Here is a 26,200-nt window from a genome sequence, read left to right as displayed (position 1 = left end):
TGAGTCATATGTTGTGTGTGCTGCTGCTGGTCACCCTGTAAAGCCTAAAAACTTTAAAAGTCAGAGGTGATGAGTTAAATTTCATGGGTTTTTTTTGGACCACTTCATACGTCTGTATGTATTAACATCACAGGCGCAGACTCAAAAAGAATGTCCAGCTCAATGTTTGAGTTTCAAATGCAAAATCAATATTATACTGATGAAGAAATGATGACAATAGATAAGATAATGACAATCAATAATTGACGTACATCCTCAGAAGAAGTTTAGCCTGAGTTGTCTTTAAATACTCCTTCACCTCACTTGCAAACAATACTTGATAACTGAAGGATGACAAAGGGCCAAAAAAAAACACTGTAATGTCATTATGTGTGGGGATCCTGTAGTGTTGGCCAGGCATAACTAACACTGTTGAATATCTTTTAAAGAAGGCATGCTGTGAATTCTTTCAATCTAGCACCTACTTTGTTGTCACACTGTGCAGAGTAGATTTGCTGTTGATACTGCTGACTAGTTTGCATTTAGCCTGATATATAAAAGTGTATTTACTGTCAAACAGAATTAAAGTCATGCGTATATACAGCAGTGCAGATGGCCAATCAGAGTGTCACTGACAAAATTCCAACAGTTGTCCAATTCTTAGTATACAGTAAATGTCAGACAATTTGTGTACCTATGTGGGTAACTGGACTTGAACCAGAGATGGAAACAAGCAAAATTGTCTTGTGCAGAGGTAAATCCTGCTGGTTGCTTTTCAGACATGCAGTGCACTATTAAGGTGTAGTAAACATTACTTTGTAAACTGGGCAGTGCTCTATGCAGGGAGCAGGTACACATTTGACCTCCAGTTCTGTAGTCAACCTGCACTGTTCAGGTGTGTGTTTTCCTGCAGCACTGGAGCTGAGATTCTCTGCTGTAGAAGACTTGGACCGTGTCTCTAATGCTCTATTCAATCTACTCACAGTTTGTTGTCCTAACCCCATCTTCATAGCGTCCCCTGTTACTACAGTAATGATGAGGCATTGGCAACCCTGCCTAGTAACGCTTTCACGGTGGTGTGTGACGTCAAATGCATAATGTATGACGACAAAAAAAAAACAACTTGAAACTGCACCTAATAAGTACAGGCAAAAAGTACGAATGCTATTTGAATCCCTTTTGCAGAAAATCAGATTTAATGTGTGTGTTTTTCGTGTTAAGAATAAATAAGTATATCAGATTGGATTGGCAAATGAATCGTATTTGGACTGCGTGTGTGAACAGCGCAATTTGGAGCAATTAATGATATCTGTTAGCTTAATGGGTGGGGGGCATGATGAAGATGGTGGTGGTTAATATTATGGTGATCAATAGGTGATTACTATGATGTATTTTAATATATTGATATTAAGGCTGATGATGATGGTCTGATGGCGCCTGCCGCGTTTGTTCTGTAGACAGCGAAGAATAGAAGAGAGTGAGTATCAGAAATAGAGGAGAGAAAAGACGGTGGGGTGTAACGCGTCTGACGTAGTTACCATTTTCTTGTGAGAAAACAGGCTAGCTGACAAAGCTAGCGTTAGCTAACGCTCCTTCACCGAGGAGAGTCTGAGTCTGAGTCCTGTTATAAAGACAAAAACAATGATAACGCCTCATATTTATAAAGACAAGATTATTTAAAGGCCAATAATGAAGCTGAGCCAGGCGGTACTGAGCTGAGAGGCACAGAGGCGCTTTAGGATCGCGGATTAGAGGCAGAGGAGGCGGAGGGTGAAGAGGGGCGCCAGCAGCATCACAACAACAACAGCAGCATCACCAGCATCATCAGCGGCCGAGCTCCTTTATCCGAGCGGGGCAGAGTGAGGAGGAGGCGGCGCGGATGGTGCGCGGTAACCCGGCGACAGTATGCGAGCACCGCGGCGTTGGGGCACCGTGCTGCTTCTGCTAGCGGGGCTCATGTCCCTCCTCAGCCCGGACAGAGCGCTCGGAGCGCCGCAGAGAGAAGGTGAGACGAGCCGCTGAGAGGGGGGTGGAGGTTAAAGCCGCCTGACCGGGACGGAGACGGCGGGGATGAACGGAGGGAGGCGGGGGAGCAGTATTATAACAATTCATACTGATATTAGACACTATTATTACCAGTGTCATGATTTTTGTGTTTTATTTAAAATCCTGGCATTGTGTGAACCGCGCTGGATCGCCGTTTTGCTTTAGCCCGACTGCAGGGCAGGCTGTGTGTCTGGTTATATTTATGGCATGTAGCCTCTGTTTTTTGCCGTAAATTTCGGTCAGATGCACCGTGGACGGGCTTTAAAAGTGCCTGGGAGTAGTCATGCGTGTTTAAGCCTTATGTATGTTAGGCTTTCTAAGTAAGGGAATATGAAATATGTTCATGTTAGCGTAACGTTACTCTTCATATGTGACGAGGCTGAAGTCAGCGTCTTATTCTCCAGCTTCTTGTTCGAACGTTCCCGTTCCACCTTAAATAGTGCAGCAGTTCCGTTCTGGCGCTTCAGGCGTTAAAGCAGTAACTGCTGCACTATTTAAGGTGGAACGGGGGAATTGGAACAAGAAGCTGACTTCAGTCTCGTTCATATGCGAAATCTAACAGAATTATTAGTATAAGTTATATTATTGAAATGTTCCTTTTCATATCACCGTGTCATATTAAAATACAGAATGGTATTCAGACGTGTGCGTGTTGTGAAATTGTGATATTTCGATTTTACCCTTGGTTAGTCAGACTGACAGTCGACACAGGCCTCATGTTTATTTGTGTGTAACGTTATGCAGCGCCTGTCTGTCCATATGACCGGCGGAGATGGTGGAAAATGAAAATGAAATAAAATGAACACTGGGCAGAGATACAGACTCTGTACGCGGCTTCGAAAAAATGAAACATTTTTATGTACCGTTTAAACCTTCGCATCTTCGCCATTTGGCTGCCTTTAGCCCTCATATTCCCCAAAGGTGCTGCTATTGTTAATGTCGAGCCGGCTCTACCTACAAACATGAGCTACGTTTTTCTCTCAGTTTTTATTGCATTTTAAAATTAAAATTTAAAAACACAGAACTGCGAAAACAGCATTAAAAACAGCATGCATGCCATAATTAACATTTTCAAAAAACGTATTTTTTTTGTTATGAATCACTACTACCACCAGCTTGACACACGTGCCGTGTGTTTTTGACCCATGTGGGGGCATTAGCGGTGTAGAGAAGCATAAAAGCCCCTCACCCTCCCCCCACTCGGGTAATACGCCGCCAATGGTTGGGTTTCTTATTCAACAGAAAGCAACAAACGTGGATGAATTTACTGAAAACACTTTCTATTGATGCAGCCAGTTTTAGTCAGGTGCTGATTTGTGATGATACTCACTTTAAGTTACACCATTAAAATGAGGATGAAGAAAAATTATACGTGTTTTATGATCTTGATAATATGTTGTATATAATGTGGTTTGTATAAAAGGTTCACTCATTCTTCTTATTTTTTTGTTAATGAATAAAAGTTTAAAGAAAGTTGCCTAAAGAAACATTTAAGAAACATTTAAGAAACATTTGCCTAAAGATGACTGAAGTAACTAATTTGTAGGACCATTTAAATGTAACTTTCTGTGACATTACTTTTTTCCCAGGGCACCTTTTGTTGAAGGAATCATGTTTTGGAAGGATATCTTTACATTTATGTGTTTTATATGAAAAATACAGCATTTTTAATATAAAATATGTTATAAAATAACCTCATTGTTCATCCCTAAAATAAGTTTTAAAGATAGTTATTATTACATGAGCTCAAATCATAATTCTGCATGTCAGTATGTTAGTTATCCCTCTCACTACTCACAACTATTAACAACATTTTGACTTTTGTTCATTTGTCCACTCATGGACACAGAGTGGGCAAACATCTTTGCAATCCTGAAGTTCTCATTAGTAGAAAATGTTTATTACTCTTTAAATAGGAAAATACATATATTTACCTTGAATATTTGTCTAGAAAAATATGCAATAAAATCTTTTCATTGTAGAAGATGAACAGTTCTGTATAATGTGAGTATTATTATTGCTTTTTCTTGTTGTGAGATATAATAGATATTTATTTGTCAAACTGAAAGTGTATTTGACCCGCAAAGTGTCCAGTACTCTTTCTTCATTTCTGCTCTCGTCATTTCATAGTTTAATATTTATAATTGTTCTTCATACGTGAGCAGCTCATATTTAGTCTAGTCTTGAGTTTATTTCCGAGTCCCTGAAGGCAAATGAAAACAAATCTCCAGTTCCTCTTCAGGTTCGCTCCTGATGTCTGTGAAACACACATGGCTGGACGTGATGACTCACAGCTCTGTCAGACACCATTGGTTACGCCAAGATGATTTTTGGGGACGATTTTGGATGTGTGTGTGTGGATATGCAATCTTAGCGGTAATTTACGTGCCAAAGGTTATTTTAACCCCCGTGCCCTCCTCCCTTCTCTCTTCCACAGATGGTTCACCCCACACACACGAGCAAGTTGAGGTACTCTAATTAAAAATGCCCCCCCACCCCTTCTGACTTGGTACCTTCCCTATCTGAGTGAATCTTTCTCAATTATTCAACCCTTTCCCTTAAAACAGGCCCCACCCCAAAACAACTCTCCGAATGCCTGTCCCTCTCACTCATTAGTGACAAGTACAAGGAATGTCTTGTATTATGAATTCTCTGGCTCCTTTGGTTTCCCTAAACTTTAACCTTTATCTTCCAAAACCTCCTCCTTCTTACCCATGCAAATGCTGCTCCACTCTGATTTCCTCCGCTGTCTTTCTTACTCTGACCAGCTGCCCAATGACTTGCACTTCATTGGGCTCCTATGTTCTGTTATAAATTTACTGCTAAAAGCTAAACGCTAACCTTATAGCTCCTCTCCCATCTCAGTGGTTTTTCCCCACTAGGACTATATGCTCTTTTTCTCTCTCTGTCTGTCTCTTTCTCTCTCTCTCACTTTCTCTCTCTCTCTCTCTGTTTTTTTCTGCTGTTTGTTTTTACATAATCAGATTCATCTTTCGCTGTTATCAACAGTAATACTTCTAGCTAACTGACATATCTGACTTTGCTTTTTCTCTCTTTTCTTCCCCCCTCATAGTTTCCGTTTCACGGGATGGCTCTCTCTCTCCGCCGCCCTACGTTGTCATTCTCATCTCTTGCTCTGGCCTGGTCTCCTTCATTCTGCTGCTTCTTACCTGTCTGTGCTGCAAACGGGGAGGAGTCGGCTTCAATGTAAGTGTCCTCTCAGATAAAATCAGATTATCGTCTGCAGGACAGGGTGCAACACAGGCAGTCAGGTACCAAATGAAGAAAACATACAGTAGTGAATAGTGCATTTGTGCTGCATATTGCAATGAACTAACTGTAATTAAACACATACTTAAATATGTAAAAAGTTTTTAAATTTTGAATTTGACTTCCTGAAGGATGAAGACTTTGTTTCTTTGAACATGAAAAAAAATAATATAAGATGGTGGAGATGCACTATCATGAATTTTTTGTGGCCGATTCTGAATTTTTTTTCAGCCATGTGATTTTACCAGCCTTTTGTTTAAGCCAAAGCTCATGTTGTTTGGGGTAAATGAACATGTGAAACACAATAGCTCAGATCTCTATTTAAATTACATAAATCAAGTAAAGTTCTACATCAAAAGTAAGGGGTAAATGGCCATTTAGCATATTGAGTCTTGCATAATTATGCTATGACATTTTGCTATAACTGTAGGAGCTATTGCAAAACAGATCCACCAAAATAAAAACAACAAATTGGCCGATTTTGTGTTTTGATCTTTGGATCTTCGAGCCAATTTGGATTGTGCATTTCTAAAATATAATATACAGTATATAATATAGAGAAGCAGTTGATACAGAATGTTTATCAAATGGAAATGTAGCTCATTGTACAATAATACTTAATGTACTTAATTACTTAATTATGTAATTATGTAGTTAATTAATTACTTTTGAATAATTATGCATTGTAAATGTATAGCAACACAACAGTAATAACTCTAGATTTATAACAGTTAAATACAGATTCCAACATCATTCCAACGTATCACTCTAGATTGTGTTTGTGTGTATACTGAGTGTGAGGACATGTATTCAGAATACAAAATGAGACTGCATGGTACAAACACACTTTGAATTAGCTACTGTTTTTTCAGATAGTTTGTTGTTGGAACTGCCCCTGACTGTCCTTTCAGGAGTTTGATAATGCTGAGGGAGAGGAATGTTCTGGAGGCTCCAGCCCAGCACCTGAGGACAGCCTGTCTTCCTGTCCATCTCTGCCAGATGTCTACACGCTTCCTCTGCGAGACCGAGCATGTCCGGCACTGTCCAACGGCACAGGTGACCTCTCACCCACTGTCCAGCTGCAGCTAGTCCCAAACAAATACGGTTCTCCACAAATGTCATCTAGCTACACACAACAGGACCCTCATTACCAACAGCACACCAGCCACAGTGATAAAACCATACCTGCTAACATAAAGGTAACTCCAAGGCCCTGAACACAGATAATTCCCAACTAACAAGTGGTACCATATGTACAAGCTAACACAGGTAACAGGTAACACCAGATCCATTACATAACACATAGGTAGTACCAACTATGCTATATAACACATAAGTAATATACTTGAGCAGTGCACAATTAACATATTTTGTAATGCCATATTTGATATCTTAAGTAATGTGGCATCAGATATGCTTACTACACAGCATACTCACAGATATCGTTCCCTCTGCCTAACTCACAGGCATTACTGCATCTCACCTCCTTTGTTTCTTTCTTCGGTTCCACAGACTCCAGTTCTCAGTGTTTCCGGAGACACACCCTCAACTACCTGCAGGAGATTGGAAATGGATGGTTTGGAAAGGTACACCTAATATGAGATATAATAAAAGAATATTTAGAACTAAGAGGAAATGTGATAGCAACAGTACAACAACTTTGATAACATTAAATATGTATAATCAATAATGATCAATAGTCTAGGTAGTATTCAAAATACTGGAACCCTGTCTGTGTGAAATTAAGAACAACATTATACCATCTGCAAGTGAAAATGGTAAAATCTCCAGACTGAGGCTCAAAAACTAGTTTTATCAAATTAGACAGCTGACTGTCTGCTGACCAATGTTACACTGACCCAGATTTGGACTGTGTCTTGCTTTTGCTGAGTCATCCAGTTTCTGTCTTTGGACAGAAAGGAAGATACAGAGTGATTTACTGTCTGTGGTCACCTCCTCTCTTGTAGTGTGTCTTATTTATACCCTTTTCTTTCTCTCTCTGTCTCTTTCTGTCTCTCTCCCTCGTAGGTGATCCTAGCAGAGGTGCTGTGTGACTGCAGCTCCTCTCAGGCTGTGGTGAAGGAGTTGAAAGTCAGTGCCAGCCCTCTGGAACAGCGCAAGTTCCTGGCGGAGGCTGAGCCATACAGGTTAGAACTTTAATCAAGCCAGAAATTTTAACCAACTACAGCCTGACAACCTGACATGACCCACAGTACCACATTTTAACTCTGAACCCAAGCTATTCTTCATTCCCGTGTCTCCCTGTCACCTGCATACAAACCATGATTTGTTATAATAAATATAGGAAAGTAAAAAAAATATATAAAAATATATCAAAAATTATTTAAAAATATATACAAATATATAAAAAATATGTAAAAAATTGTAAGTATTCAGACGTCTGATATTCACAAGGATTATGTTATGATCTGTTTAAAACAAAGACATGTGTGTATATATATATATATATATATATATATATATATATATATATATGTATATATACATATACATATATTTATGTTTTTGTTAAGCTAAATATATACAAAATCACAAGTTATAGAGTACTTTCTACTGGGAGATGGCTGTCCCAAACCCTGAACTCTAAATTTCAGCCACTGAAAATAATATTCATGTTTTTCTCAGTTAGATTCCATTGTTTTGAAGTAAATATGTCCCAAAGTCTGAAAATCAGAGTGTAACCTTAACATTGGTCATTACCGAAACACATATTTTCTGCAATTAAGTAAACTTTTTTGTTTTTTAATGAAAAATATTTGATTTTATGTGTACAGCTGTTCAAAGCTGTGTTGCTAGTCACATACTGGCTCAAAATTAGTATGGCTCAAACTACCAATACAATAACAACACCACTGAAACTTTATCAGATGTTTGTGTAGTGTTATGATTGTTTTGCTAGTGACATAACGGAATGTTAAGTTATTTATTTTGAACGCAATAAACATAATTAAGGTACAGAGTCACTCAAAGCAAATTTTGAGTTTGAAGAGTATTCAAACTTTTTAATATGACTTTGTTTATACAGTGTTGGGAGGGTTACTATAAAAATATATACTGCTACAAATTATATGTTAAAAAATTTAATTTAAACCTAATTCAAAGGAAGATGATATTAAAGTAATGTAATCTGATTTCTTTTCATTACTTTTGGATTACCTCTCTTTTTAAAGTCATGTGATTAAATAAAAACAAGAAAAAAACTCAACAAGACGTATTTCAAGAATTTAACATAACACAAGGCAAACAGGAAAATTGCACTGTTATTTGAAAGAAAATTATACATTATAGATGATTTTATTGCCTGTGCTTTATATACGTTGTGTAGACATGCATTCAAAAATCTGGCCTTTAGATAAAGTGTGATGTAGAACTACAGAGAGTGTGGGACATAAGCAGCTGATATTGTGGCTTACATGGATTGTGTTCAGCAAAATGGCCAAATCTACAGGGAGCAATATATAAATATATTTCAAACACAAAAATGACAAATTTGTACAGTATATTTTATTTGAGTTTAGATATGTATACTCATGAGCAGGAAAAATGGTAACAACGATGATTTAAACAGGGAAATGAAATAAGTCATTGCTGTAGAATGAATTAGTTCATTGAGTCAACAGCTATGCAAATGCAGTACAGTTATAAGCTAAACTGCTGTCCAGGGATTTTGCCTTGTTAAAAATCTGTTGCTTACTTTACTGAAGTCAAAAGATGAAAGTGCTAAAAATCCTCTTTTGAGATGCCTCATTAGCAATGATTATAAATAGAGACCATTCTGAAAACGCTGACTGGCCATCATTTGTGTTTTCTTGGCTAAAAGGCCTGTACTGGCTCATTGTGCTTCATATTGTAGCATCGTGATTTGACTTTGATTATCGTAATTTGTAGATGCTCCTTCAGCTTTCAGTGGTTTTAATGCACAAAAATCAACATGCCCCAAGAGTTTAAAAAGGCATCAATTTTATATGAAAACTAAGTGGGAGTGGATTATATTAATTACATATAATGATGATTTACACATTAATATTTTGTGCCCATCATTTGAAAACAATTAAAGAAAAAAATAATTCATCTGAAATATTTTGTAACTTTTAGTACATATTAGCTACCTTTTGGTACCTAATATCTGGCAAGTTAACATTAGCAAAAGTTTTAACTGTAGCCAGTCACACTGTAGGATTTTATGTGGCAACAAATGATGATATGGAAAATCAGGGTAAACGCCTGTTTCAAATATCTTCGGGAAAACGCTAAAGATCTTAGTTTTGACAGTAAAAATGAAATACTAAAATTTCTGGTAGATTGGCTGAATAAAAGAATGTGAACTGCTACTGGTGAGGGGGAGAAATCTCTCCTGGCAGCAGGATCGCCTCCCTCCTGCTTCTTCCTCAAAATTAAAAAATCTTTAAATCTACCCAGCTCATTATTCAAAATGGTGGATTTCCATAAAAGGTGATGAGTTTGCATGTATGTGATTTGAATGTATTCCAGTATGTGATCACCTTATTTTTAATGTATCTGTAATGTTATAGCTGTCTTTTTGTAATAGAATACAGTTTTTTTGTTTACCTAGCACCGTCACATATATTCAGTTACTACCCAACCCTGTGTATATACAATCCAGATTTAACATGTTCTCATGACTACATATGGTTACTATGTGTGTGACAGGGGCACATACATACCAATTATGACATGTAACAAAATATCATGTGTTTGAATGATCATGTCAAACTATGCCGAATTTGTGAATAGCACTCAGTTCATTATCTGTGTAGAGAGCACATAAAAACTCTGCATAGAAACTGGGCTACTGAAAGCTCCAACAGCACAACTGACCTATATATTACTCCCAGTTTGGACTATAACTACACTTCCTATGCCTCACTCTTTCTCTCTCCCTCTCCCTCTTTCTCTCCTCATCCCAGTATGGCCACTGTGAATTCCTCTCTCACTTTTTTCTAACCCACTCTTTGTCTTTCACCTAGTTGTCCTTTTTCGGCCTAGTATACTTATATCTCTCTCTTCCTCTCTCTCTCTCTCTCTCTCTCTCTCTCTCTCTCTCATGTCCTCTCCTTTTTCCCTTTTTAACCTGCAGGAGCCTCCAGCATCCCAACATCTTGCAGTGTTTGGGTCAGTGCAGTGAGAGCATTCCCTATTTGCTGGTCATGGAATTCTGCCAGCTGGTGAGTGCTCTAAGCTCAAAGGTCTACTCTGGCACACAGCCCTCACCACTATAAACAGACCACACATTAGATTCTGGAAATATCACACATATTCTCTGATTGACAATTATCCATTTACAAAAAGGCTTTTTTTGCATAATATGTACAGCACAATAACAGTGAAAAGTTTGGACACTCCTGGCTGAATGTGGGTTTTTTCATCTAAAGGATTTATATTTAAATTTTTTAATGTTTTAACATTTTGAATTTATTTACAAAACAAAAGTTTCAAGTAGGAACGATATGTTTTGATATGCCTACAAACATGTAGTTTCCAGCAACCAAAAGGTGTTCAGCATATGTGGAATTCCTTCAAGAGCAATCGAAAAGCATCCCAGGAGGCTCCTCATGAAGCTGCTTGAGAGAATTCCAAGAGAATGTAAAACTGCGTCAAGGCCACTTTGAAGAACCTGGAATACACTGTATATCCGAAAGTTAATATCAAGGATATTAACAGGGAGTTTGTTGCTGCAGTAACAGTCTCTACTCTTCTGGGAAGTCTTTACACTAGATGTTGGAACATTGCTGTGAGGATTTGATTGCATTCAGCCACAAGATCATTAGTGAGGTCAGGTACTGATTTTGGATGATTAGTTCTGGATCACAAACGCCACTTAGACTCAACCCAAAAGGTATTGGATGGTGCTCCAGCACTCCAGAGAATGCAGGTTCATTTTTTCAGAACCCATTGCTAGGGGGGCTTTATACCCCTTTAACTGATGCTTGGCACTGGGCATGGTTATCTTAGACCCTTGTGTAGCTGCTCCAGAGCATCCAATTCTATTGACAGTGCTTTTCTGTGGAGATTATACAAGGTGTGTGTGCGACTGATTGCCTGTGTCAGCAATGGGTCCACCCTAGAGATGAGATATGAGATTCTAGAGTTTTGAATAAATGTTTTTTTTTATTTGATGTCTTAACTATTATTCTAAAATGTGGAAAATAGTAAAAAAAAATAACAAAAAAGATTTTTCCAAAATTTTGACTTGTATAAAATTATATTAACTTATATATCTTTTGTGGGATAGCTACGAAACAGTTGTAGCTCAGTTATATGTATGACTTCCAGGGGGACCTCAAAAGGTATCTAAGAGCTCAGAGGAAGTCAGACGGCATGACGCCAGATCTTTTGAACCGTGACCTCTTAACCTTGCAACGAATGGCATATGAGATCACCTCAGGCCTCCTGCACCTTCATGAGAACAACTACATACACAGGTAAATGTGAGAAAACCTCACTTCATCTTTTACCTCCCTCTGTATCTCCCTACAAAGGACCTCAAGTATAAACAAGGAAATGAATCTCTGTAGCAGGAGCAGGGAGCCTTCCCCATTACTACCATGTAACTGCATAAACACTCTATGTAACATACAGATAACCATCGTTTCACTCAAGTCAAACTTCATCTGCATGGTTTATGAGCCCTGGTACCCGAGCAGCCCTGCTCTGAATAGTTGTTCTTCAAACAGACTCCAGTTTCAAAAGGTGTCAGGTTGCATTACAGTTAATGTAGATTGATGGTGAGGATTTAAGGATGTAAATGAAAATGGATGCTGTCTGCCTCCCTCCAGTGATCTGGCACTGAGGAACTGTCTGCTCACCTCAGATCTGACGGTCAGGATCGGAGACTATGGTCTCTCACACAATCACTACAAGGTACTTACCATGCGCCATGCATCTTGAGAGCAGTGGTCCTGTTAATCTCCCATTAACCTGCATGTTGTGTGCATGGATGTGTCTGTGAGAGCAGAGAGTTTTAGTATATTCAGGTTCTAATGTATACATAACTGAACATCATATACTGTGGCATGATTACCCAAATCACAACCATAGATTACAGTATATTCCTTGGCATTGTAGATGCATTGTATTTTGTTGGTTCATATTTTAAGAGCTGTTTCCTACTTAAATGCCCTAATTAAAAACTGAAGATGGTGTATGTATTTATGATGCATTTATAACAATCAATTTTATAACAATTTTCAGCATAAATATGCCTTTAGTACTGAATTACAACATCACAGTAGACTGATCTGATATTTTTTATTGCATTTAGCTCACTAGTGCTAAAAAAAAAACACAAAATCTGAATTTCCTGAATCTTGACTGATGTGTTGTTTTTTTCTGTGCCACTAACAGGAAGACTACTATCTGACTCCGGATAAGCTGTGGATCCCTCTGCGCTGGATCGCCCCAGAGCTGTTGGAGTTCAGAGGAGGACTGATGGTCACGGACCAGACCAAGACCAGCAATGTGTGGTATGGACAATATAGATCAATCAGTGAAAGGCCACTGTTCAGTGGATCAATCAATGGATTTATTAAAGATTATTTTAGGTCATTCAACTGTAAATCAATGACTTTTGGAAGAGCTTGAAGGCAACACCAGTTTTGAGACACTATACATATGTTCTGGTATAAATGAGCTTTGCTTGTGAACGATTTGTCCACTATAATCAATTTAATGTAAACAAATGTGAAGTTTTTTCACCCCTACTCTTCTTTTCTTTTTGATTGACAGGTCCTTAGGTGTGGTGATTTGGGAGCTATTTGAGTTTGGCGCCCAACCACACAGACATCTGAGTGATGAAGAAGTCCTCACCTTTGTCATTAAGGAGAGGCAAATTACACTGGCCCAACCTCGCCTTAAACTCTCCCATGCTGACTACTGGTCAGTTTCTCTTATCCCTTTTTATTAGTGATTAAAGGAGTGGTTTGGTGAAAAAAAAGATTTACACCAGTTTTTTTACTAACCACAGGTCTAGTCAGTCAGCCATGTACCAGCACTGACACCAAATTTTGCTTCTTTAGTTAAACCCTGGAGCTGAGGTTGCTAATAACCACTAGAAGTTAGTAGTTACCCAAACCTTTTTTGTAAATACGTCCCCAAAACATCTCTCAGCTTGCTTGTACAGACTTGTCATGGTTTAACTTACTGTGAACTATAAAGATGAACAGAACTTCATCATCTAGCTTAATGATGGGGCCAGCTACTTTAGACAACAGATGTTGTGCCAATTCAGACTCCTAAAGAGATTTTTAATGCACTTTACATGCATGCACATCATGCAGGCATACAGTAGGCATACAGGCATACCATATACAAAACTTTGAACACACTCAGTTGATTTTCTAAGTGAAAATAAGTTAACCCATCCTATTCAGAAAACAAACTCATACATAATTTAATGTTTATACCCTAATAGTTTCTATCCCACAATTTTGAGTGCACTATTTCTGTTTATTTCCTGTTTAACATAAACAGTAATTGTGCATTAAAATGTGCAAACTGCACATTTGAAAACCTGGATGCAGTTTGAGCAAGTTGAGAGCAGTTTTGGGGTTGTATTTATGGAAAAGATTTGGGTAGCTGAGTTTGTTAGAGTTTGTTAGAAACATTAGCTTTGTTGCTCCAGCACTAAGCTACAGAGTCAAAATTTGCACACCAAGCGTGTCTGGGCTGATTGACTACAACTGGGGTAAGAGTAAATTTAATTTTCTGCTGAACTATTCTTTTAAATTTACTTTTATCTCATTTGCAGCTTCAGAGTAAAGTAATGTTAACCCATCAGGGATTACAGTAAAAAGTACAGAAATTTCTTAGCAAATCAAACAAAGATTAACTTAAGGCTTTATGTGTTTTAGGTATGAAGTCATGCAGTCATGCTGGCTTCCACCCTCTCAGCGTCCAACAGTCAATGAAGTCTTTATTCTCCTCTCCTCACTGCTGGCTGCGGAGCAAGGGAGGACTGGAACAGAGGATGAGGATGAAGAGGAGTATGAGGAACAGCACGGCAGAGGAAGGAGAGGAGAGAGCGAAGAATCTTTTGAAAGACGATGGGATTCGCTCCGCCCAAATGCATTCCAGTCGGCTGCCAGAGAACGGCAGAGAGAGAGAGATTACAGCAGAGAAGACGGAGGCTTCAGAGGGAACGGTAACTCCTTTCCTCTGCTGGATCCTGTGAATTCCATCACTCCTACTTCATCTGAGCTTGACGACATCCTGACAGTCACTGAGACTAGCAAAGGGTTAAATTTTGAATACTTCTGGGAGAAGGCCCATGGTAGGAGGGGTTACAAACCTCTTCCTCCCCCTCAACCAATTCCTACTCCTAGCTCTGGTCACAGGCAGTCCCTGGATACGCCCACTGTCGTTCCTGTCATCAGTGCTCGTAGCCCCTCACTAGCCAGCGAGTACTACATCCGCTTGGAGGAACACACCCCACAGGATAAGTCCCCTTCTCTTAAAGGGAAAGCATCCTCTTTACGAGCAGATTCAGTTAGCCCAGGGGATTTGGAGTTAGTAGAGATTCGTGCTGGGACTCTAGGAAAGGAAAGACCTACTTTTGGTTACCAAGACAACTTTGGACGAGGTGCTTCTCAGACAGTTCAGACTGTGAGGTCCAGTGAAGTCCAGGTTCTGGTGCCTAATACGGGCCTGGTTGAGTTTAGTAAAGAAAGTTGCAACAAAGTGACAGATTTTGCAGTGGTAGATGTTGGAGACAGAACAGGGGATGTAAAAAGAGATCAAAGCCTGAGGTGCTCTGGATCTGTAACCTCCCAAGCACCCGTCCTCCCTCCAAAGCCCCGCTCTGCATCCACCTCTTCAGGCAGCCACTTACACTCGCGACCCCTACCTGTTCCTCCTCCGATATATCCCCGGTCGTATGGGCTAGGTCACTACACTGGATCCTCTTACCCCATGGGCAAACCGGAGACTTCGGATCCATTGTTTATGAGCAGCTGTTCATCAAAAGGCAACTTTGATCATTTGGGATTCAACCGAACACATCAGACATTGCCTCCGTCTCCATCTCTCTCTCCATCAATCCCCCCATCTTCTGGAGGACCATCTGTGTATCCTCCACCTCAGACCTGCCCCCCACCCCTCCCTCCCCATTATAGACTCCAGAGGGGCTCCTACCACCATTACTCTGGAGAAACGTTTCCCAGACATAAGAATGCTGCGGTGCACTTACAAAGAGACCCATTAAGCTGTGACTATGCTGACATGCGAACTGCTGAGAGAAGCTTGACACGTTCGCAGTCCTTGCACAATTCGAGGGATGGGACAGATTCATACATAAAAGACAGGGAGTCCTCGATGGGCAGAGAATCGTCCTATTCCAGAATGATTAGCTCTCAGTCCATGATTCCAGAGTTTGAGAGAAAGTCCTCCTCCAGCCCAGCATCCTCGGAAGATGATGATTCCCCCTTCATGTCTCCGAGCAGACCCAGTGGTGGCACTACCATTGAACACACCAGTCTGGCTGATGATCCTGCTACGACCGAACTTTTCTCTAGAGGAATGAAACGAACCCAGTCTCGTCTCGACACCATTCTACCAGCCATCTGGAAGGAAGATGCAGAGATGCATCGGGAGCGAGTTGCAGCAGCCAGGAAATCCCCAATACACCTGTTCCTGACAGAAATCTCCAATGAATCCTCAGACCCAAACATTGGACAAACCTCATGGGGCAGGGAGAGTGACAGGGAGAGTGGATTTAAAGGGTTGCGACGCTCCCAATCCCTCCTCGCTGAGCTAGACTCAGCGGCACAGGCCTGGGGATCAGACAGGGGGTTACTGACTGAACAAAACAATGGTCCAAAAAAGAGGGATTTGTTCCTCACTGAGATTGACACAGCAGTGTCAGATTGTGAAGATGCATATGACGGTGAAGGGGGAATCCCAGTATCCCGCTTTGGAACCACACCCTTCCCTTACGCATGTCCCCAAGACTTACCAACGTATGCCGAAGCAGAAGAAGCGTATTCACAAGGAATGAAGCGATCTCGCTCCCTGCTGTCTGAGATAACCATTGAGACTGCAGAGCCTGAGGCTAAGAAAGAGGAAATGACCAGAGAGGAGTTTCTAAGAGAGATCCAATCAGCTGAGACGTTTCTCACTGAAATAATAACGAGGCAGCGCAAACAAGAGGAAAGTCTGTCACCTATAGCAATATCACCTGAATATGAGACAATATGCATTGACCCAGAATTCTCGCAAACTATAAGATTTGAGTCTGAAAGATCATCAGAAAACCCCCTGAGTGAGACAAAAGAGGCCATTTATGCTCAAGTTACCAAAAGAGCTAAAAAAAGTGAAATAAAAGTAGCAGTGCGTCCCGAAATTCCAGTCCTACAAATAGCGACAGAATTACAAAGCCTAAAGGTGGAGCAAAAATTAGCCCCTGATACTAATCTGGCCAAGGCCGAATTAGACACAAAGCCTCAAAGCCCTGTTGATTTTGTTCCTTCAGGCATCTTGCCTAAAACAGGGCTTCTGATGGACCAGGTGTCTCCTCTTATGATAGAGAACAAAGATACTGAGGTGACCGTCTGTGGAAAGGAAGTGTTAGGACCCAGTGTATCCCTCCATAATAAAAGGTCTGGAGAAAGACCAGAACTATTCAGACAGTCTGAAGTTCAGCCTTTGTCACAGGATAGCTCAGGTGAGGGCATAACCCAAGCGAGTGATCAGAGCCTCTTGACTGATAATACTGAGAGCATTAATGCAGTTACTGAGATAAAGAGTACTGAGGGTAGCCCAGTGACTATAGACTCAGATAAAATGTTTAAGGCAGAAGCAGGGTCTCAGTGTTATGGTTCATCTGAAAGTGCAGAAAAAACATCTAAAGATTTTCCTGAGCATGCCAATTTAGCATATACCACTGTCTCCACAACTGAGACTGACTGTGGCACAGAGACATCTCCTGCATCCAGTGAGAACCCTACTTTGACTGAAAGAGGCAAAAATTCAGACATCAGATATGATGGTAAAGAAATAGAAATCTCGAAGAATATCACTTCAAATCAAACAGGTATGGATGCATTCCCATTTACATTGGCGAGGGAACCAAACTCTGATCAGTCTCTGTCCACTATTACACCCACAGACTCCACCTTATCACCTCTTACCTCTAGTTCTATGGACTGCCTCACACCTGGAGACTCATGGACTGTTGGGGGAGGCTCTGGCTGGAGGGTCCTTGGGACCGAAACTCCCCACCGGGACTCTGCCTACTTCTCAGACAGTGATTGGGATGCCGGTGAGGGTTTACCCAGAAAAGGGAGCGATGGATTATGCTCCTCCCGTCCTGGCAGTGGCAGAACAGGAGAGAGAGGGGGAATACTGAAGGGAATTGAGGAAAAGACAGAAGTGGATGATGACAGTCTAATATGGCATGAGAGTTCGAATAACAAAGCAAGAGAAAAGGAGCATGTTCAAAAATTATTTTTAGATAAAGTGGTTATAAGGAGATCTGGTGATGGCATAGAGACAGTGGAGGTAAGCGATGCTGAGAAGAGTCTCAAACACAGTAGTGACGATGGTGTTTCTGGGGACTCAAAGACTGAAAGCACTGTTGAACTTATTGACAAGCTGCTCTCCACCACAGAGGACAAGCCTCTGAAAGGGTTTCCATACAGCAATGGCTCACAGCTTAATTTCCAAATGTCCTCTTTTGCTGATTCTGGTCAAGAAATAGAGCATCAGGCATATTTGAAAGCTAATGAACATGAAATGGTAGATACTTCAAAATTGAAAGAAATTCAGAAGCAGACACCAGACAGTTGTGAATCTAGGTTATCTCAGTTTTACAGCTTTCAGTCAGAAACCTTGCCATCCATCAACAGCATCCATATTAATGAGAAGTCCTGCATTGCAGGCACACAGTGCAGCTTAACCCACTCCATCTGGTCAGAGACAAACAGTGAAGTGATGTCAATAACAGAGAAGGAGACACTGGATATGCGAGATGTAGATACCAATGAACTGGGCTTGAGAAACCTATCTTATACTGAAGAAAATGAAGATGAGCAGGCAATGCTAAAGTCAGAGACTGAAGGGCAGTTAGCTGCAGTTGAGCTATGCTTCACAACAAAGAAGTCTCCAAACACTGAAAGAGAACAGGTCACTTTAACGGAGACCTCGAAAAAGGAATGTTTTTATGACTTTGTTGAGGAAGCCTCAAATGGACTAGAACTGAGGGCAAAAGAATTATGGAATGATCTTGAGGATGAAGGCACAGGTGGATGTCTAAAGGGAGAATTTGATTGCCATCGATTCCAGCAAGGAGATCTTCCCTTGTGGTCAGCTGAAAATGACCAGTGGGCATCAGCTGAAAATGAACAGTGGGTAACAGCCAAGATTCAGAGCTCTGAAAAAGAATTAGGGTCAGAGTTCCTCCCAGGTTTTGGACAAAACAAGTGGGAAGAGGAGGAGCAGTTAGTTGCAGGCTGTGAATTTTGGGAAGAAGGAGCAAATGATGAGCTAGCGAAGAGTGAGCCTCGTCCTACCGTTCTGGAGACAGATGAAAATAGCTGCAATGATGAAAGGCTAGAACAGGCCGATTACACTGCACAACAAACATTTCCCGGTTGGGTTCAGCGAGTTCCTGAAACTCAGCAGACACCACTGCAGATGATGGTTATTCATCAGGAAGAAAACATTGAGATTCCTGATATGGAAAATGGAGTGTCAGGACATGAAATGAGCTGCATAAAAGTGGAGGTGGATAATCTGGAGAACCCAGAGCAAGAACCTCTTCCCCAGTTTAATGGCGTTGGAAGGATAAGCTCCAGTACCCCAGGTTCCAAGGTGTATATACAAAATGAAGCAGATGAAGATTTTTTGGACACAGAAGGAAATCAAAACTTCAGCAGACTGGCAAACATCCTTAACATACAGAATGAGACAGGTCAAAGAGATGGTGTAGAGCACTCTACTGTGAAAAATCAGAACGAATCTCAGGCTAATCACAACAACAGCTGGGTCACAACACCACGTGAAACTGAAGAGGTGAAAAACTTGGTCATTCCTTCCACAGGAGAATTGTCAAACTCTGGCCCAGCTAATACTGCTGTTAAACCCCACTTAACAGTATCATGCCAAGACAGTTTAAACAGTCAAGCTGACAGGCAGGATAATGAAAATCACTGCCGAACACCAAATAGGGAGGGAGGGGAGGATATATATTTTGAAAAAGATAGATCAGATTCTCTGTCTTGTCCCAGTCTCACTGTTAATATTGAAGCAGAACCATGCACAATCCATACAGGCAATGTCCAGTGCTACTCCCCTGCCTTTGTGTCTGTGGAGATCTCAGACTGTGATGCTTCTCAGCATCCAGAGATGAGTGACTGCCAAGGCCCTAACAATTTTCCGAACACAGTGCACCATATAGAGATTAAGTCTAGTGCAAATTTACAGAGTGCAACTGATCAACCGTGGCCTGATGTTATAGACCATGAAGGTCTATCAGTCTTCTCTATTGATGCTGATTCATTTGATCAGCCTGAAAGAGAACGTTCAACCAACACTCACAGCAAAGGGATCACAGCCAATTTAGGACAAAAAACGCACATGTCATTAATCAGTGAAAATCAGGCTCGCCTGGTGTCGGACTGTGTCAATGAAGATGACAGAAATAGCATGTTTCATCCTTCAATCTCTCAGAGCACCTTGAACTCCATTCCAGAGTTGCTGATCTCAGAGTGGAAGGATTTGGATGAGGAGCCCTTGGAGGATTTTGAAAAGCTAGAGAAGTTGTGCTGCATTTCTGGAGATGAAGATATTCTTGGAGATCTCTTCTTGGGAAACCTAGAACTGCTGGAATCTTTGAAAAAGAGTTCTAGCACAGAGGAAGGCCAAGACATCTCTGGGACTTCAGAAGGCAAGACCAGAGCTGAGCTGAAAGAAGAGGTTGATGGAATCTCAGATATCTCCATGACAAAATCACAAGGCTTAAAGCAGAATGAGAATGGCTCTCAGAACTTCTCAGAAAGCTCCCAGCTTTCACTGGAAAAGAAGGTGGCAGTAAACGTCTCATCGACTGTTTCCCCCTGCCATTCAGGTGAAGGCACCAAAGGTCAACGATCACTGTCACAAATGCCAACAAAAAATGGGCTAATGATGCAGGTAAAGGATGTATTACACATGAAATTTAGAGATATAAATATATTAGGGATTGGCAATATACCTATTTTTGCTAATTAAATATCCAAATATTTAAATGAACGGTGTTTAGACATTAAGAATATTTGATATTATCGTGCATGAAAAACAGAAGGTTTAACATTTTATTTTTAGTTTATTGTGTTCAGCTAGTTGGGTTTATTTAGTGATTAATCTTTGCATTTTAGCCATAAGTGATTTAACATACTACCACGTGACCAACTGAGTGATATAACTGCACTTAGATGTTGCCAGTTTGCATAATGTGAGATTCAACATCAGCTGCTTGTGTCCCAACACTCTCTGTTGTCTTTTGTCACACCCTCAGTCAGAACTTATACTTGACGAGACAATACACAATTTATATAATTCGTTAGTTCAGTATATCATTTTATTGATTCAGTATATTCTAATAAGCATGGCCATCCTTAACACGTATATCAAATATGTCTAAATGACTCCAATGGAATAATTTGACAGCATTATAAAGCATAATGATATTTTTTGTCTGGTAGGAAACCACATCACCTTTCACTTTTCTTTTTAAGGTTTGTGAAGAAAAACTGCAGTACTCCCTCAGTGAGAATGTCAAAACCAACGTGCTCTGGGGGTCTGCCCTCACTGACAGCGTGATTCTGCGTCCCTGGGGAGACACCAGCACTGCCACTGAGAATGATGCTGCTAGAGAAAAAGCCTCCCAAGACACTGAGAAGTATGATGTGTAAACATAAATATATATGTATTATCGCTCTTAAGTTCACCATTACGCACAATCTTGTGAAGAAGTAAGTACACCCCACGAAAAGTTTAGACTGTTTAACTTCAAGTGCACCTGATCAAGTGCTTACGTTTAAAAATTAGAAAACTGTTTAAACTTTATATCTGGTCTGGTTTGCCATTTGTTGTTGGAGTGTGTTGTATCATCATGCCTAGATCAGAAGAGTTCTCTGAGGCCTTTAGAAAGAAGGTTGTAGAGTCTGGGAGGGAGAAGATTTCCAAAATATTAGAAATGTATTATTCCACTATCCAGAAGACCATATACAAGTAGAGAAGGTTTAAAACCACTGCCGGTGCGTCCCTGCCAGGCAGCTCAGCAAATTTAACCTGAGAGAAGGCCGCAAGATACTAAAAGAAGTCTCTAATTTCATCACATGGATCAGCAGGTTGATGTCAAAGTGCATGAATCTACCATTATGAAGAGACTGCACAGTTTTGACTTGTATAGGTTGTGCACCAGGAGGAAGTCTTTGCTGTCTGAACAGAACATCGGGGCAAGACTAAAGCTTGCTAATGAATATCTAGGCAGGACCTCAGGAACAATGTGATTTGAACAGACGAGTCAAAGATAGAGTTGTTTGGCCACAGTACCAAAAGCCATGTTTGGGAAAAACCAAGGACAGCATTTGATCAGAAGAACCCCATACCAACTGTAAAGCATGGTCATGGAAATGTTATGGTTTGGGGCTTCTTTGCTGTCTCAGGTCCTGGCCAATTTGCAATCAAAGAATCAACTATGAATTTTTTTATACCAGAAAGTTTTTGAGGAGATTGTGAGGCCATCTGTCAAAATGTTCAAGCTGAATAAGTAAACCTTCCAACAGAATAATGATCCTAACCATAGAAGTAAATCCACAAAAGAATGAAAGAAATGGAGGGTTATGGTATGACCTAAATCTTATTCTCTTTGAAATGCTTTGGAGGGGATTTAAAATGGGATGTACATGCAAGAAACCACTCAAACATTGCACTATTGGGAGAGTTCTGCATGAAGGAGTGGTCAAAAACCTCTCCCACTAGATGTCAGAAGCTGATGGACAGTTATAGAAAAATTGTCAACAATAGTCACTGAGGTGCACTTACTTTTTCAACCAAATGATAACATCAGAATTTTTGTTTTTAATAAATGATTGCAAATTTCCTTTATTTTTGGTCTATTACAAAATTTTTACCTATACACACTGTTTAACTGAAGATCAAATACTGTCTACATATATATATATATATATATATATATATAAAATAAAAAGAAATTTCACGGGGTGTACTTACTTTTTCACCTAGTGATTCTGGATGCCTGTTGGTTTAGTCTTTAGAAATCACAACACATGAGAATATATGACATTTCACCCTTTTTGTTGACTTGCATCTTATTTTAAAAATCTGTGCACACTGCACGCACTTCTGCATGTATTGACTTCTGTTGATTTTATCTGTCTTTGCAGTAAAAGGGAGACAGGACCGCCCAGCCCTGTTTTATCTAAGAATGAAGATGCTGAAGTAGAAACAGAGACATTGACAGTGATGGAGCAGCCTGAGGTCACACCTGCCCTGCCTGCTACTAACCAAGCTATGAAGGGTACTTTTAACACTAACCACCAATGAACTAGAAAAGAACTGACAAGATCTATGTCAGCAATGTTGATAGATTGTTCAGCGACATCTAAATTTGATACAGTTTCACTATGGAAAGGAGGGGACACAAATACTAATGGGTTGCACACATTGAACAAAGAAGGCTTTAAATCTCACCTTGTCATTAATAAATGTATAGCTGTTGCTTCAAATAACTTTGCAGTTATTTTTGAAGAAAATTGCTTTCTCTTTCCATTTGGGGAGGGAGAGGGGGGCATGTTTCACATTCAACTTAGTGTTTTCATAAAGGAGATCGAGTAACCATAAAGCTTCCTTTCATATGTGCTACCAATCAGATTTGCTCCATTTAATGCTTTAGTGGAATTACAGCTGCCTTTGTGATGGGTGGAATCACGATTAGGACTGTGTGGTAAGAGTTCTTCATTGGTGCAGTGTTTTCTCCTTATCTTTGCTTCCATTTTTCTCTTTTCTAGCTAAACTGGCCCGTCTCTCCCTCTCCCTCCCTCCACTGGCACTGTCGCTCCCTCTCTCTCCTGGCCCCAAAGGAGGATTCTGGGACGGAGGCGACCACAGAATTGGTCGGAGGAGGGGAGTTTCAGCCGGAAGTGATCCTGAAGAAGAAGAGGAAGAAGAACAGGAGGACGAGTCCTCCAGGAAAGTTATCGTTGTCACAGAAACAGACGTTCACAAGCGAGTAGGTCTGCGGAGCTTGCTGAAATCACCCAAGGAACCCCTGGACAAAGAGAACCGCGACCATGGAAGGAATGTGTCTTTTTTTGATGATGTCACAGTCTATCTTTTTGATCAGGTATGGAAAGTGACCAATCAAACATTCACTCTACTCTAGAGCCTAAAACATGTCAAGGAAACTCATAACAAAAACATATTGTCCTAAAGCCTTGTCAAGTTTCTACTCTTTTTATATCTTTGACCAGTGCCTGTCTATTTGTGAGCTTAAATAGAAATATTACCATTGTAAATTTGTTATCATTCCAGTCAGACAGCTTTGCAGACTTCCCAATCACCTGCAAAACTTTGTCTTGCAGGAAACTCCAACTAATGAGCTGAGTTCGGGCTCTGCACCTACAAGTCCATCTCCTCTTGGAAAGCCTGCACATTTTGATGGGCTTGGTGAGTATAATCTTTTGGAGAGAGCATGCTGAAGTCAAAATTTTCAGAGGGCTTTTCAGAACACTTCAACCCCAAATGTCACATAAAACATTTAGAATTTACATGTATATATACAGTTATAGAATATGCAGATATATTTGTAATATTGTGGATAAAAATATAATTATATAAATATATCTGTTTGATTTTTAAGTGTTTAATTTTTACAACATTATATGCCAATACATATATATATATATATATATATATATATATATATATATATATATATATATATATATATGCAAATGATTTTGCTTTGTCTTTTGAGAACTGCTCCCGTTTCACTGCACATCCACTAATATAAAAGCACTTCTCTTAAGCTCCAGGTTGAAAGTGAGTTTGAGTTATGTGATTTATTTTTCACAAATCAGCTCTAAATTTAGATGCTCTCGTTCCTCAGCCCCTCTCGGAGTGCAAAGCCGTTCAAAGCTCTGCCAAGTCTATTTCAGGACCTGAAAAACTGAGCTTTTGTATCACAAGAAATAAGTAGATGAAGTTTAATACTGCTGTTCCTTCAATGAAGATTAATACCTGTAAATTAATCAGCTTCACACTACATACTGTAATGTTAGCAATTTTATAGTGAAGATCAACCAAAGGCTAGTAGTCTGATTGAATACACTTCTTAAAGTAGTGAGCGTCTGTTACTAACACATTACAGAGAGAAAAGTGGAACACTGATATGAAGCTTTACTATTTTCATCATCACATATGCTTTCTTGCCCGTCAGGAGCGAGCACTCACAAAGCCAGCAAGAACAAAGACCATGTGAAGCCAAGATCTCCCACAACCATTAGTTCTGTCCCGTCATCACGCTTCACCGTCAGCCCTGCCGACGATCCGCATTTGGTGTGACCCACTCCTTCCACACACCTGGAGAAAATGTAGCTCTCTGGAGTGACAGAGTTGTCTCTGCAGTCACTGATAACCATGGTGACTTCTGGAGGTTATTTTTTTAAATCAGGCTAAAGAAAGACTCCTGTTTGCAAGGCTGGAGATATTCCAGGTTTTACTTTGCTGCAGGAGCTGGTCCACTCTTTGCAAAGCAGGAACCTCTACAGCTGAGCAGCCTGGAGCTATGTAAAATCTGAAATGGAGTTCACGGCTATGCAATGGGAGTCTTATTGTGTACCAGCTTAACTGCTCTATTTTCATAGCTTCTTTAAGTACATTTGTATTCTAATCCTCTTTTACAGGAGGGGAAGCACTTTCTTTGACCAGTACCTGTCTATTTGTGGGCTTGAATAGAAATATTGCCATTGTAAATTTGTTCTCATTGCAGTCAAATATCCTTGTAGGCTTGAGAGGGCAAACCCAACCTCCCTATCTAACAGTGCAGTGCTCTTTTAGTATTTGTACAAATGAATAGTGAAATCCAACGGTGTACAAACTCATTTTAGAACCATTTATTTTAGATGTATTCTTAGAATGCACGACAGAATTAAACTGCTACCTACTGTTATGTTTTATACTGTATTTTTTATTGCAAATTGTTATTTATTTCTGTATTCATTTGTTTACTTCATTATTTATTTATTTATTTATTTATTTATTTATGTATTTATTTATTTATTTGTCTGATTCATTATCTAAAAATTGCACATTTACTTTGCAGTGTTTTTGGATGTTGTGCATTCTTTTAATAAGTTGCTTCATCCCTCTCATTGAATAAAGCCAGATATTCCATAAGTATAAATGCTTTGAAATATTTTATATTATTTACCTATTTCTAGATGTTAGTCTGTATCTGTCATTTAGTGTGTCTATTTATAAATGTTATTTTTAACAGTGTATTTGACATGTTCTCTCCATTACTTATGTTCAAAGCAATTATTGTTGCTAAGCATGGGACAAAAAAAGGGGAAATCATCAAACATGGCCATGGTTTTAGCTACTGTCGATTCATATTATTTTGATGGTCAGTCAGTGTTGAAGGTGAACCAGATCATCTGTAAAGTCGCTTTCAGCGTCTGTTTCATTGCGAGGTTTCTTAAGGTTCTGCGTAACCTGGGGAGATAAAATCGAAACAAACATAACAAAAATCACATGGAGACTGTGAAACATTTAATGAACTGTTTGATGAAAATAAATTGTACTGGATTATAATACCCTGCTGTATTTGATTTTTGAGAAATATTTTAAAATACCAAGTAAGCTT

At 39.8% G+C, this 26,200-nt stretch overlaps 1 protein-coding gene across 1 annotated transcript; it reads left to right on the top strand.

The window, feature by feature from the left end:
- Positions 1 to 1,884: 1,884 nt before the first annotated feature.
- On the top strand, positions 1,885 to 25,548 carry si:dkey-40m6.8. Its single transcript, XM_036580124.1, has 16 exons — positions 1,885 to 1,984; positions 5,099 to 5,232; positions 6,207 to 6,351; positions 6,808 to 6,881; positions 7,324 to 7,442; positions 10,415 to 10,502; positions 11,611 to 11,759; positions 12,114 to 12,198; positions 12,682 to 12,800; positions 13,063 to 13,212; positions 14,187 to 20,460; positions 21,045 to 21,208; positions 22,719 to 22,852; positions 23,343 to 23,677; positions 23,916 to 24,000; positions 24,773 to 25,548. The coding sequence occupies exons 1-16, from the start codon at positions 1,885 to 1,887 to the stop codon at positions 24,895 to 24,897; spliced, it is 8,280 nt and encodes a 2,759-aa protein (XP_036436017.1). The 3' UTR covers positions 24,898 to 25,548.
- Positions 25,549 to 26,200: the final 652 nt, after the last annotated feature.

Source organism: Colossoma macropomum, unplaced genomic scaffold (assembly GCF_904425465.1).
Source record: "Colossoma macropomum unplaced genomic scaffold, Colossoma_macropomum, whole genome shotgun sequence".
NCBI classification, from domain to species: Eukaryota; Metazoa; Chordata; class Actinopteri; order Characiformes; family Serrasalmidae; genus Colossoma; species Colossoma macropomum.
The sequence above is the reverse complement of the archived record's forward strand: the minus strand, read 5'-3'. Positions and strand labels throughout refer to the sequence as shown.